This window comes from Lycorma delicatula, chromosome 9 (assembly GCF_047948215.1).
Source record: "Lycorma delicatula isolate Av1 chromosome 9, ASM4794821v1, whole genome shotgun sequence".
Taxonomy (NCBI): Eukaryota; Metazoa; Arthropoda; class Insecta; order Hemiptera; family Fulgoridae; genus Lycorma; species Lycorma delicatula.
Genome location: NC_134463.1, coordinates 35,807,693 through 35,821,127, shown reverse-complemented (window position 1 = coordinate 35,821,127; position 13,435 = coordinate 35,807,693). Strand labels below are relative to the sequence as shown.

Below are 13,435 nucleotides of genomic sequence, written 5' to 3'. Positions count from 1 at the left end.
GTGAGATCATGCATTGTCTACCAAAAATCGATTCCCTTTGTTTAGCATCCCTTGCTATTTATTCTGTATCACTAGCTGAACTGTTGTCAATGTTTTACAGTAAATTTCTACAGTTATTGTCATATCCAGCTTCATTTTGCTATGCCAAAAAATTTCCTTACGGTCCCAAAACTTGGTAGCCATCATTTTTTTATTAGAATTGCTTGGTAGCCATCATTTTTTTATTAGAATTGGTTTATTTGAATTTTCTGGTCTTGTTCAGCAGGTGTGTGTATGCATGCATCCTTTGTTTGGACTGTTATTTTGTCTCAATATCAATGAACCGAGTCTATGTCTTGTCCACAATAGCAATTCAATAAATTCACTTCCTTTATTTTGGTATTGCTGAAAAAAAAATTCATTCTTTCTCCCACTCTTTTTGTTTTGTGAGTATGTGTAAGTTGTTTCTGTACCCATCATTCACAGTACTTATTCCCAGTATGTCTGTAAGAATGCTATCTAGAATGGACCTTGAAATTTGAGGAAAATTTTCACTAAGTTTAGTATTTATGAAGCAGCATTTATTACAAATGGCATGCTCAATCTTTTCAATAAGTTCATCACCTACAGTGGAACGTCGTCCTCTATGTTCCTCATTGTGCACACTAGTCCCTGAATTTCCACACTATTCTCTCACAGAACCATTACTCATTACATTATTACCTTCAACTATACACATCCGATGGTGGACTTTGGCTGCAGATGTTTATTCTGATTGCAAAAAAATATGTACCTTCCAACTGGCAAGAGCCCAATAATCATCTCCATATTTCACCACATACTACTCAAGTAGAATAAAGTGGCGACTGACTGTATGTGTGACAATATTTAAGCTTAGCTGATGTCTAGTGCACATATGCTCTGGTGCTATGGAAAATGGTATGTTTGTAACACCCAACTACAGGATAACTAGAATAAATAACCTATGTAATTCTTTTTTTTATTATTGTACCAAAATTAATATTGTAATTACTTTAATTACAGAAAGAAATGGTTGTACCTGCTGATGAAGAGCAAAAGAAAATTCCATTTGCTAGAGTTAATCATGGTAAATTTATGGTCACTGATAACTCTGCTTATGTTGGTAAGTTTTCTTTTAAATTGATAGTACTTAAGTTTCTCCTTAAATAAACTCTGTTTGTTAATCTCTGTTTTTAATTATAATAATTTTATCACAAATAAATATATGTTGGGGTAAACCTGAAGAAATGTATTATAAACTATACATTATATTTTAATTGCATAATGTATACTGTTATACAGTTGAGCAAAACTGGTTTTTGCATTTGTAGCACCAAACTGAAAAATTAAGCAGCCCTCAAATATTGATGCAGAATTGCCATTCTCTGTTTCTCAATAAACCATGGCACTATCTGGTTGAACCTAGATATATCTAAGGTCATATAGCTTAGGTTGATACTGGATCATCTTAAATATTTCTCCACAGTAACACTAATTAAATACTCCTTCCTATCATTCTTTAAAAAGTAGTGGACGATACTGCTGCCTGATCTTAATAGTATGCTAAACTATCACTTTCTAACAAATGCAGCGATTTTTCAAGGATTTTTTTTTGGATTTGTGTTTAAAAGAAAAACCTTGCTTAGTAAGAAAATTAATCTTATCAGACATTCTTAACATTTCATCAGTCTGTTTGGATTAACTGTTACATTTTTGGGCAAAATTTAGTAAAATTTTTAAGACGGTGAGTGATGTTGTTGAATGAATTGGATTTTGCTATTTATCATTGTAATAAATTCAGTGTTCTCAGGGTTGCAAACAGTTTTTAGTGCCCCGTTCTATTCAGATCACACATACCAAACCTTTTCTTACCTAAATCAAAATCTGTTGGAGTTGGAATTGATTCTTTTTTCATAAAAAATTAAAGTATTTTCATAATAGTCACTTGAATTTACAATATACTTCTCACTCTATTATTGCTAATACATAATGTTGAATATTCCACTCCATTGTTTCATTTCTTAATCAAAAAATTTACAAAAACAATTGTAAGCAGAATTAATCTCAATTTTAGTGAGATAGTACAAATAGTTACTGACTTCAAAATAAATAAGTTTGCGTACCCCTCCACCTTGTACATTATAAACATGTACACATGTATATTATAACATTACAATTTTTTCTGGCAAATAAGTGACAATTATTTTTAAATCATTAACTTTCACATTCATCAATTGCTTTGTAAACACCTTTAAAAATAAAATACAATTTTTTTTACATGATCTCATCCAAGGTATGTCAAATTGAAGGCTAGTAAAGATAAATAATTAAATTTTATAATTCATTGGAAGAATGCATTCTTATACTAATTTTTATTATGTAAGGATTAAACCCATAGTTCTCAGAACAACATCAAAACTTTGATTATTTTCATAAAATCAAACAAAAAAGATCTTTGAAATTTTAAATAAGTTTAGTTTGTATACATATGTATTAGTTGTAAGATATTATGTTCCTGTCCATGATGACAGGTGATGACATTAATTAAAAATTTAAACTTTTGTAAAAAACCAATCTAATCATTGTACAATGTTCACAGTCACCAAACACAGTGCCCATAGAGTATAGAAGCTAGACTGTTCTAATTTCACAATATTTAACACTGGTTAGACATGATGGAATTTCAAAGAAAGATACACTTAAAACCCTCCACACCAACATATTTGCTTACAATCACTATCACTTGTTGGCCTCTTCACTAAGGTTAAAGTGTAATATTTGCTTATTACCTAATAAACAGAGATCACAAATCTACACATAAAAAGGACCACATCTTAATACATTTTGAAATATAAAGCAAAAAAAAACAAATAAGAATATATTGAATTCACATTCAAACCACACACACTTTTCAGCCACATTCATATTATGTCTGCCTAATTGGAAAAAAAACATCAGTCATTTTATTATAAAATTTAGTTCAGACAGTTTTATCATTACAAAATTTCGAATTTGAATTTATATATTCAAGTATATACTAAATAGACAACTAGATCTAGAGATGCACATTTCCGTAAAGTATTTTCATTTACAATATCATCCAAACAATATATTCTAATATAAAGCAATACGTTCTAATGAAGGTAAAGGATTATAATAATTTAACAGGCTTAAGAATTATCTGATGTGTTCTTTTATTTAAAAATATCTGTTGGGAGCTTTTTTCAAAATAAATAAAATTATGAATGGATGGATATAAAAATAATTTTCTCATTTTCCAGTGTTGTGTGCATGTAAACATTTGAAAATTTCAGATTGTGTGTGTGTGTGTGTGTGTGTGTGTGTGTGTGTTTTGGGGGGGAGAAGTAGAATCAACTGATTTTTTTTATTTTTAAAAATGGATCTTTATAATTTAAACAAGATAGACAGACAACTAACTAACTGCCTTCTTTCATACTAAGTAATGTTATTTCAGATTTAGTCATTCAAGTAAAACATGTTTGAATGGCCTAGAAAATTATGTTGCATATAATTTTCTGCAGAAAGTAAGTATGTTACACTGAATAATGTAATGATTAAAAAAGTTTCAGTTTTTCATTGGCTAAGTGTCTGAAGTAATGCCTAACATTGAAGTTAAATAATATTAAGAATTTTATTTTCTATATTACTTTGCAAATGTAATGTAAAGGAAAAATGTTTGTCTTAATTAAGTCATTTTTCGTTATTAAAAGGTTTTAGTTATGATTTATTTTCTATAGTTAACATGGAAAACCTTTTCTTTTGGTGATCTTAGATCACAAAAATGGAGTTTTTTTTAAATGGTCTGTTAATATTAATAATAATCATCCAGTTTTGGATGATCCAGAACTGATGTTGGGTTCTATAAACAGTATATATTTGTAAGTATATGTATCTCAGTTCATGTAGTAAATATTTTAGAACAACTCTTATAATTTTTTTAATAGTTTGTTGTATTAAAACTTCACATTACATCAATAAGAAATAATTCAATCCAGTTCAATTCCAGCCCAATTCTAAAATGGCAGCCAATATTGAAGTACCTTATAAATTAAAAAACTCTTTTGAAAGAAATGTAAGAATTTATATTGTTTTCCTTTTCTATTTGGCAACTGGAATATCTCTCTTTAATGTTCTACAATAACCTGCAAGCATTCTTGCATTCCATTTTTGCCAGTACCTGTTTTCCATGACTGCGATTTGCTGGCAAAACCCGTCTCTGTGCTCATCACTGATGGAACTGAAATTTTCTGAAAAGAAATCTAGATCTTTTTCCAAGAAATTAGCTTTTATGGACATATTACTACCCATATGTTTGTATGACTATAATAATTCACCCATAATACCACATTAATTGGTGAATTTATAACAACTATATGACTTAATGTTTTGCACAATACTTCAAAATGACCTCCATGCCGACTTTTCAACTTGGTTTAACAGTTCTTTTTCATCTCATCAAAGTTCTTATTTGGGAGCTCACAAAAATTACTTTCTTGATTTTAGCAACACTAACACAAGGAGGTATTTCTTTCAAATAATTAAATCCACCATTATTTGTTTACATAGCCTTAACAAAGTTTTTGAAAAACCTTAATTTTATATGGAGCCAACTTGATCTCTTGAACTATTGATCTCCAGTTTTACAGTGAAAATATAGTTTATAACATATTTTAACTAAGAGTCAAACTTCATCATAGTTCTTTAAACTTCAAATCCCCACACACATAACAGAAGTTCCAGATCATCTGTAGAAATATCCAAATCATTTACACACTTCCTTGGAATACTTATTCACTAACAAAACACACTTAACACATTAACTGTAAATCACAAAACAGAATGTTATCAAAGTACATGCAGCACAGTGAATGTTTAAACTATAAAGTGCGTTAATTTTATTACTCAAAAGACTACTCTGTGGTGACATGTCACAGCCTACAGTAACTGAATCATCAGTCGTATAGAGCTATTGCTTTTTTTATGTTACATTATGTTTGTACCCCTCCCTCTGTTAGAAATCATTTAAGATATCTGTTATGAACATAAGTTTCCCTAAAAATGTATGTAGAATTCTTCTAAAATAATACCCCAAAGATGTTATCACATAAAAACTGTCAGTGATGGAAAAATTCTGATTGCATTTTTGAATTCTGCATAATAAGTTGCATCAGTAATACAATAAAACCTTCATGTGTCAAAAATATGTGATGTTTATTAGAGTAATTTTAAATGAAGACTGCCTGCATATGTTAAAAATATGTATAAACTTAGAATCCTAGCAAAAAATAAACATATTTAAATTTTATTAAAATCACATCAGTCACTTTTGAGAAATTTAGGTTTTAAATTTTGTCTTTTGTCTTGATCGTTTTGATTTGTCATCTCTTCTCTACTTCATGTCTTCTTTTACACAGCCTCTGCTTAGTCTTGCTCTACATCTAATTATTTCATGCAAATGAAAATTTTCCTTTTTTACTTGGCTTTCTTTTAAATGTCAATTCTCACCTGTTCAGTTTTCTCTTAAAGTAGTACTATATGCCAAGTTGTGGTAGATTTTCTGTATATTTTAAAACGTGTCTTTGTTCACGTTTTGTGATTATAAAATTCAAGATGTTTATGCTTCTTGATACCAGAATTCTTTAATGATATTCTTTATATATAGAAGATGCAACTTAAAAATATGTGGTACCAAGAAGGGATCAACGTCTTGGACCTTACTAACACAAAACATGAACACACCACTTACAGAACAATCCCTGAAGACCTTAAAGCGAAAGGTAGTTCAGACTTAGGTTATTTAGATTTATTTATTTTATTTAAATGTAGTTTAACATTTTTTTTTTTTTTTAAATTAATTTTTAAACATGTATCATGTTGGAATTTTAATATCAAAATCTAACAACATTCCATGTCATATAATCTAACCCCAATTTTTGTCAGATGAGTAGTACTCTATTGTATTTTTTCTTTTTTTTGTAGGTACATCAAACTGGATAGGAAATTATTTCATTGATACAGGTGGTGTTGGAATTGTTTTAGAAGGAGAAACAGAAGTACGTTCAGATTTACAATATATATTTTTAAGAGATTGGAATTCTGAATATAGTTATCCTTTATATTTACAAAATATTACTGTTATGCCAACTACATCTACAACCCCTGATTATCAGATTTAATTATATTTACATCTGAATAATGGTAATAAAAATGTACTCTTTGAATTCTTAAGAAATAATTTATAAATTATAAATCTGTATTGTACTTGTTTAATATAAAAGTTGACATGCAGTTGATCGTTTTATTAGTTATACCTACATAGCAGTATCACGTATTATTAGCTCTGAAATCTTCCTTGCTCTATAAGGTTCATTCTTACACTTTTTCATTAGATAGAGGCCATAGAAATTTAAATTCATTGTAATTAACCAAATTAATAAGACCTCTTATGACCTCATACCAGAGCTTAATCCGGTCACCCTTATAACATAATTAGATACAAGGTAAAATAAATCTGTTTTAGCGTGTTTTGGAAGCTAAGTAAGTTTGCAGTGTGTCAAATACATTTATAAGTTATATTTTTATAAAATATGACAGCTATTCTACATAAAAGTAAAGGAGACATCAAAGCTTTATTTTTTGTAATATATTATAAAAAGAATAATTTAATGATTTTCTACATTATTAGAATTACAGTTTATTTCATTTAGTTTATATTAATAGTAATCACAGATAAAACAGTTTAATAACATCTTTGGCTTTCTAGTTCAAAGTTTCCTGTTCAAAATCCAGGTAAACAAAGTTAAAATTTGTCCCCTAATTGATTCAATTGCCCCACAACCACCTAGTTGTAAAAGTTACCCTATCATTAACAGCTGAAAAATTAAATGTTATCAGATACCAGACAAGCCATTTCACGTACTTGTGTAATGTTGGTTGTGCTTAATAAGATGTGTGACAAATTCTACTTGTTTCAACATTACACATGACAATAAGCCTTTATTTTAGATGTTCTAATATTAGCTTGATCATACTGGTTTTGTATTATAATTAGGTCAGTAAAAGGAATAATTTCATTTTTTTATATACAATTCATAATGATAATTATTTTCAAAGCGCAATTAAATGTGATAAAATAATGTTACTGTGTAATATAAGTAACAACATTATGAATTGCATTATCATGATGCATACGCAATACTGTTGAGAAGAATAAAATTATAGTTTATTTGAATTGCTATTCGTTTTAATAGCGATTATAATTTTTATAGTATATTTTAAAATGTTTTATAAAATAATGATTACTTGATTAAACTCTGTACTGAATAATTATTTAATAATTTATTTTTTTAAATTATAAGTATTTTATAATAAAAATAAAATATATAAATATTTATTAAAATTATATATATATATATATAAACTAATTATATAATATAAACTTATTCAGCCACTCCACAAAGTACAAAATTAAAGAATATTCTTACCTTATTTTTTGATTTTCAAAGCACTTTTGGGTCTAAGCCCATCTTCAGTAATTGTTTCAAATGTTTTCTCTTTTTACATTTACATGTTAAAATACATGATATGTTAAAAATTTTAGAATAAATATTTGTTCAGTCAATAAAAAATTTAAAAAAAATGAAAACATATTATTTAAAATCTTTAAAATGCTGTTAATTTGGTCAATACAGTACAGTAGTGACAGTACTATATTGACAAATTGACAGCATGTTAAAGATTTTAAGTAATATAACATTTTAAATTTAAAAAAAAAAAAAATTATTGACTGAACAAATATTTGTTCAAAAAGTTTTAACATATCATGTATTTTAATATGTAAATGTAAAAAAAAAAAATACTTTTTAATTACTGAAGATGGGCTTAGGCTCTAAAGCACTTAGAAAATGAAAAAAAGTAAGGTAAGAGTGTTCTTTAATTCTGTACTTTGTGGAGTGGCTGAATAGATATGTGATTTAAAAGAGAGATAAATTTAAAAAAGGTCTGACTACTGTATTTTAAACATTTTTGTGTTAAATAAATAAAGATTTGTAGTTTAAAAAGTAAAAGAAAAAATTAAAAAAATAGCTCAATAATTATAAATATTTCAAACAAAATTTCAAATGTTGGAACTTTGTTATTGATTAAACTGGTAGAAGGAAGAAAGGGATATTATAATACCACTATATTTAATTTTTCTATCTGATTATAGTTTTTAAAAACATTCTCATACCATACTGCTATAATTGTTATATTAAGACCATCTCTCAAAAACATTAGAGACATTATAATATTTTTATTTAACCTAAGATTTTATTAATATAAAAATTTGACAAACTGCAGAAAAAAGGGTTATTGGATTATAAAATTTCAGATCAAATGAGATTGTATGGTATGATTAAAATTTTAATTAGAGTACAAGTATAATGTATATTAGCAAGATTCATTATGTTGTTTGTAGACAGTTGTTTCATGTTGTGATACCTAGAGTTTTCAAATGGAGCAGTTTTCAGATGTAGAAATGTCATATTTAAAATGTTAAAAAATGATTTTTAAACAGTATTAGACTTAATTATCAATCATAGTGGTGCTGCAATCATAAATAATGTGAATAATTTTTGTTTTCTTTATTGTTTTTGAAGACTTAACTGTTTCAAAAAAATAGTTTTCCTAAAATAAGTTGGCCATATAATAGCTAAAATAGTTAATTAAATCATAAACTACATAAGAGTTAACAGTTAAGTAACTAAAAAGAAGCTTTTTTTTAAATCAGTCTTATTTAATATATGTATAAAATATTGTTCATTGATATATGTGCATACATTTGATCCATATTTTTATGTATAATCTTTATTTATTCTAACAAGTTAATCAGAACTCACTTATGTTTAAGTTTTGCTTTCAATAGAAAAAAACTATTATCATATTGTCATTATTTGTATTTAAAAATGAACTAGTTATTATCTTTTGTATACTGCATATAATTAAATTTTATTGTTTAATAGTAAATAAAAGCCTTACTTATCTATATTAGATAAGTATTTGAATATAATTTTTTTTGATTGTTTTTTCCTAAATGCCTGGATAAACTTTATGTATTTACTTAAATTTTTAGAAATTAATTTAGTAAGGATGAAAAATGACTAAAATGACAATACTATACACATATATATATCTAACAATGGTAATCTGCTAAGTGGTGAAACTGCAGGATCATTGTTAATTTATTATTATAATTTTGAATATTCTTCTACGTGTATTTTATTTTCTTAAGGAAGATGAAATGAATGGGAATGATGAATGAAAATGTATTATACTCTTACAAAGGATTATTTGAGAGACCATCTGATTTAGAAGCCAGTATGCTAATCAATTCAATTGGCAAACAGGTGAAGGAGAGAATTGTGAAAATACAGATAAGAATTTTTAGATTATTGAAGTTAATTTCACAAAATGTTTTGTTTGTAATAAAGTGTGTTACTAGACTCAGATGATTAGAAAGAAGGCCAAAGAGCCTGTCAATTATGGAGTGTTCCAAATTGAAGAAACTTTTAGAGAAATTTATTTCATTTTTTTATCAATCATATTTAAATATTGTTGTACAGCCTATGTACTTTAGGATCGTAAATGCTGTTGTGACCAAAATGCTATTACATAAGTGAATACTAATAATAAGTTTTAAAATGATTCCGCAGAAGATAGAACACATAATGTTGTCAAAGGTTACCACCTGTGAAGGTCACCACTGATTATAAAATATATATATATCTTACAAATGGTTTTCTCTATAACTTAATTTACTATTTTCTTCTCTTATTTATTATTTTATCATTGCTGTTGTCAAGCTATTTTTATACATCATCAAACAAACAAGCAATTTCTCATCAAGGTCTACAAAAGAGGTGTAATGATTTTAACTGAATGTTATTCTAGCTGTCAGTTAATACAAGTGCAAAAATCAGGAGCTGACTAACAGATTTCAAAAAAAAGTTGATGCATACACTATTCCTAGATGATCAGCACATGTCAACACAATATATCGTGTTTAACTATTCTTTTGATTATATATTGTTCTTTTGTACTGTCTAGTACTCTTTTGTAATCGATTGCACTTTTCATGCTAAAGGTACCCACACTCCATCCCCTTTAATACAGTGAAATCAGGAAGACATCCAGCTGTTAATCAGAGAATGGCTTGTCTCATTCTCTCTGTTGCTCATTAACTGCAGAAAAAAATGGGCTTAAAATTGAAAAAAATATACGCTATGTTAATTATGTTAGTATCCATGTTAATTATGTTTAAATTTCACATTAAAAAAAAATTAAAAAATCAACTGGAATCTAACTTATTTATTTCTGGTACTGTTTATGGAGAAAGCATATTACTTATTGTTAAAGAAAGTAAGTTTGTATTTTAGGAGAGATAGGAAATCTGGCTTTACCTAACTGCCAGTATAGGCTTATATTGTGCAGCCACTGGGTGGAAAATGTTCTCTAGGTTATCAGACATCCATCCATCCCAACCCTATAGGGGGAAGACACCCACCTACCTTGTGATGTTACCAATTGTCACACCACCCCCTCTGTACCGAGCCATGAGGGTTTTTACCAGAGGTCGTCTTTAGACCCTCTAACTGATTACATCTCACAGTAATCAGCCAGGCCTCGGTCGGGATGCCACCGATGTAAATGCCTCAGCAGACATTTGCATCAGTAAAATTCAGATTAAATTTTGCCTTCACATAGGCCTCATACAGACGTGTTCACATCCAAACTAACATGATTCCCTCAAACTAAATGACCGAAACTGCGGAAGCGCAAACCCTGTGCCTAGTTCAGATTTGACAGTACCGTTCGTGACTGTGAGTGACTCAGAAAACGAACAAGTTGACAGGTAAATTAGTGCTACACTCACACCAATCAAAATTATGTCTCATGCAACATAGAAATTCAGACCTACACCCAAATAAGTCGACCAACTTAGGTCACCTAACAAGGGGAATGTAACCTCATTCTGGTCTGCACAAGAGACATGGACAAATCCCGCACTCCCACCCGGTCCAATCATGGTGTTTCGCATGGCATTACAAAGTCACAATCAGGACCACCACCACCGGCGGAACGAAGCCATGCCCTCAGTTGCATGGGCTACCATACCCTGGCGGTGCAGCCACCCCCACCAGCAGGAGCCCCCAATCAAATCACAACCAATATAACCGTGGCACGATCCAATGCGCCTACCTCCAGCCAATCTAATACCTAGGCTGGAACCCTAGCCACCCGGGATCCTACCACAGCCGAGTACCTCAATTAAACTCCCTCTGCAGACCTACACACCGCAAGGGCACAAAGAAAACCAGCCACTATAGAACACTCCTCGTAGATCATTCATTTAATACGGTGATCCAGAAAGAAATGTATTCTCTCAAGTTCCCTAACAGCTTATGAACATTCGACCTCGTATCAAGGACAGATATAGAGGACGTGGTCTACTGTATCATCAGTCCCACAATCCGGGCATTGACTTGAATCCACCAAACGAAACCTAGCCAACCTAGTCCTCAGACAACCTTTTCATCACCAAATCACATCAAGGGTATGCTGGTTCACAGTTCCTAACATCCTCAATAGGGTAAAACCTATACCCATAGAAGAAAAACTGAAGAAGAAAAAATCAAGCATAAAGAAAAGCACTTTGCAGAAAAGAACTATCTGCACTTGATACAAAACTAATAAAAACTACACTCAGGGAAAAGTTCAATGTTTCCTCTTTAGACATCGCAGCACCCACAATCTCTCAGAAGACAAGAACATAATAAAAATGTCCAACTAAGTATCAATTAGATAAAAGTTTATTTATTTATTTGTAGATCACTTTGTGAATTAAAAAATAATTATAGACATACATACAATAGATCCTTTTAATGGCAACAATTTTATTCCTTTGGTGAAAATATATATATATATATAAATAAAAGTTTATTAATGAATTTTTAAAGAATTTATAGGAATCGCTTCTGTGCCCAATCAGATTTTCTAAGGAGGTGTCGGAGAAGGCCAACATTACTTTAAATTTTGGAGTCTCCGAAGGATTCTGCTATGTTTGTATGAGGTCTGTAAATAAAGTTATGAGACTGGTTCAGAAAAATGTTTTATTTACAATCAAATTATACATGAACTCACTTTTGAAATAGTTCCCTTGGGAAGCCTCGCAATGCTTCAAATGTTTTTTCCACTCTTCATAGCAGTGTTGGAACTCAGAAACTGGAATATCCTTCAGATGGTCGGTTACATTTTTTTTTTGTTTTCTACTGTTGCAAATAGGTGTCCTTTGAGGTGTTTTTTTAAAGTTGGGAACAGGATAAAGTTGCAGGGACTTAAGTCAAGTGAATACCAGTTAAGGAACTACAGGAATGTTTTTTTTTGCCAAAAACTCATCCACTGAGAGTGCAGTGTGACAAGGTGAATTGTTATGATGTAGCATCTTGTTGAATTTGATGGCTGGTCTCGCACGAGCATTTCTTTTCTGCAGTATTTCAAAAATTTCTCGGTAAACATATTGATTTACAGTCTGCCCTATAGGTAAAAACTCCTTATGGAGAAAACTATTGAAGAAACAAATTAGCATGATTTTGATTTTTGATTTGTTTTTTTGTGACATGGTGAGTTTGAAGTGTGCCACTCCTTCCCCTGGCGTTTTGTTTCTGGGTCATACTCAAATATTCAAGATTCATCACTAGTAATAACATATCTCAGAAAATCAGGAACAGTTTCAATTCGCCCTAGAAGATCGCGGCACACTTCCACCCAGTTTTTTTTCTTTCAACAGACCAATTTTACACAAATTTTTTTCATGTCCAATTCGTTTGTCAAAATTTGATGGATTGTGGTATGGTTCAAATTCAATTTTTCTGCAATCATTCTGATAGTTAATTGCCAGTTTTACCATATCAAATCTCTTGATTCACTCAACAGTGTCATAACGTTTTGACTTTAACAGTCTTCCAGAGCGTGGATTGTCCGCAACTAATACCTGTCCATCTGAAAATCCTTTAAACCACCTAAAAACTTGAGTTTGTGACAGAGCATCATCTCCATACCCCATTTCCAATTTTGAAAAAGTTTCAGTAGCATTTTCACAAAGTTTAACACAAAACTTGCTCATAATTAGTATCATTCACTTTTGTAACGCACAACAAAAACTCATTTCATGAAAAGTTTGTTACGTCTCATGTAGCAACAATAGACTAAAAATATTAATACCTAATATAAATCAGCTATTCATATAACCATATGTTTACTAGTAACTTTACAATGTTGCCACTTTGACTGCCAAAAAACTAGTCTCATTACTTTATTTATAGATTTCGTATACATATGTATGTATAAGATTTTTTCATCCGCTTTACTGGTTGCA

At 29.8% G+C, this 13,435-nt stretch overlaps 1 protein-coding gene across 1 annotated transcript in view; it reads left to right on the top strand.

Moving 5' to 3' along the window:
• Window positions 1-8,990, top strand: part of LOC142330458 (5'-3' exonuclease PLD3-like) — a 65,229-nt gene extending 56,239 nt beyond the window's left edge. The window contains exons 9-10 of the mRNA XM_075375700.1: window positions 1,024-1,123; window positions 6,001-8,990. Of these exons, the coding sequence (XP_075231815.1) occupies window positions 1,024-1,123; window positions 6,001-6,197 (297 nt within the window). The 3' untranslated portion in view covers window positions 6,198-8,990. The remainder of the gene's footprint in view (window positions 1-1,023; window positions 1,124-6,000) is intronic.
• Window positions 8,991-13,435: the final 4,445 nt, after the last annotated feature.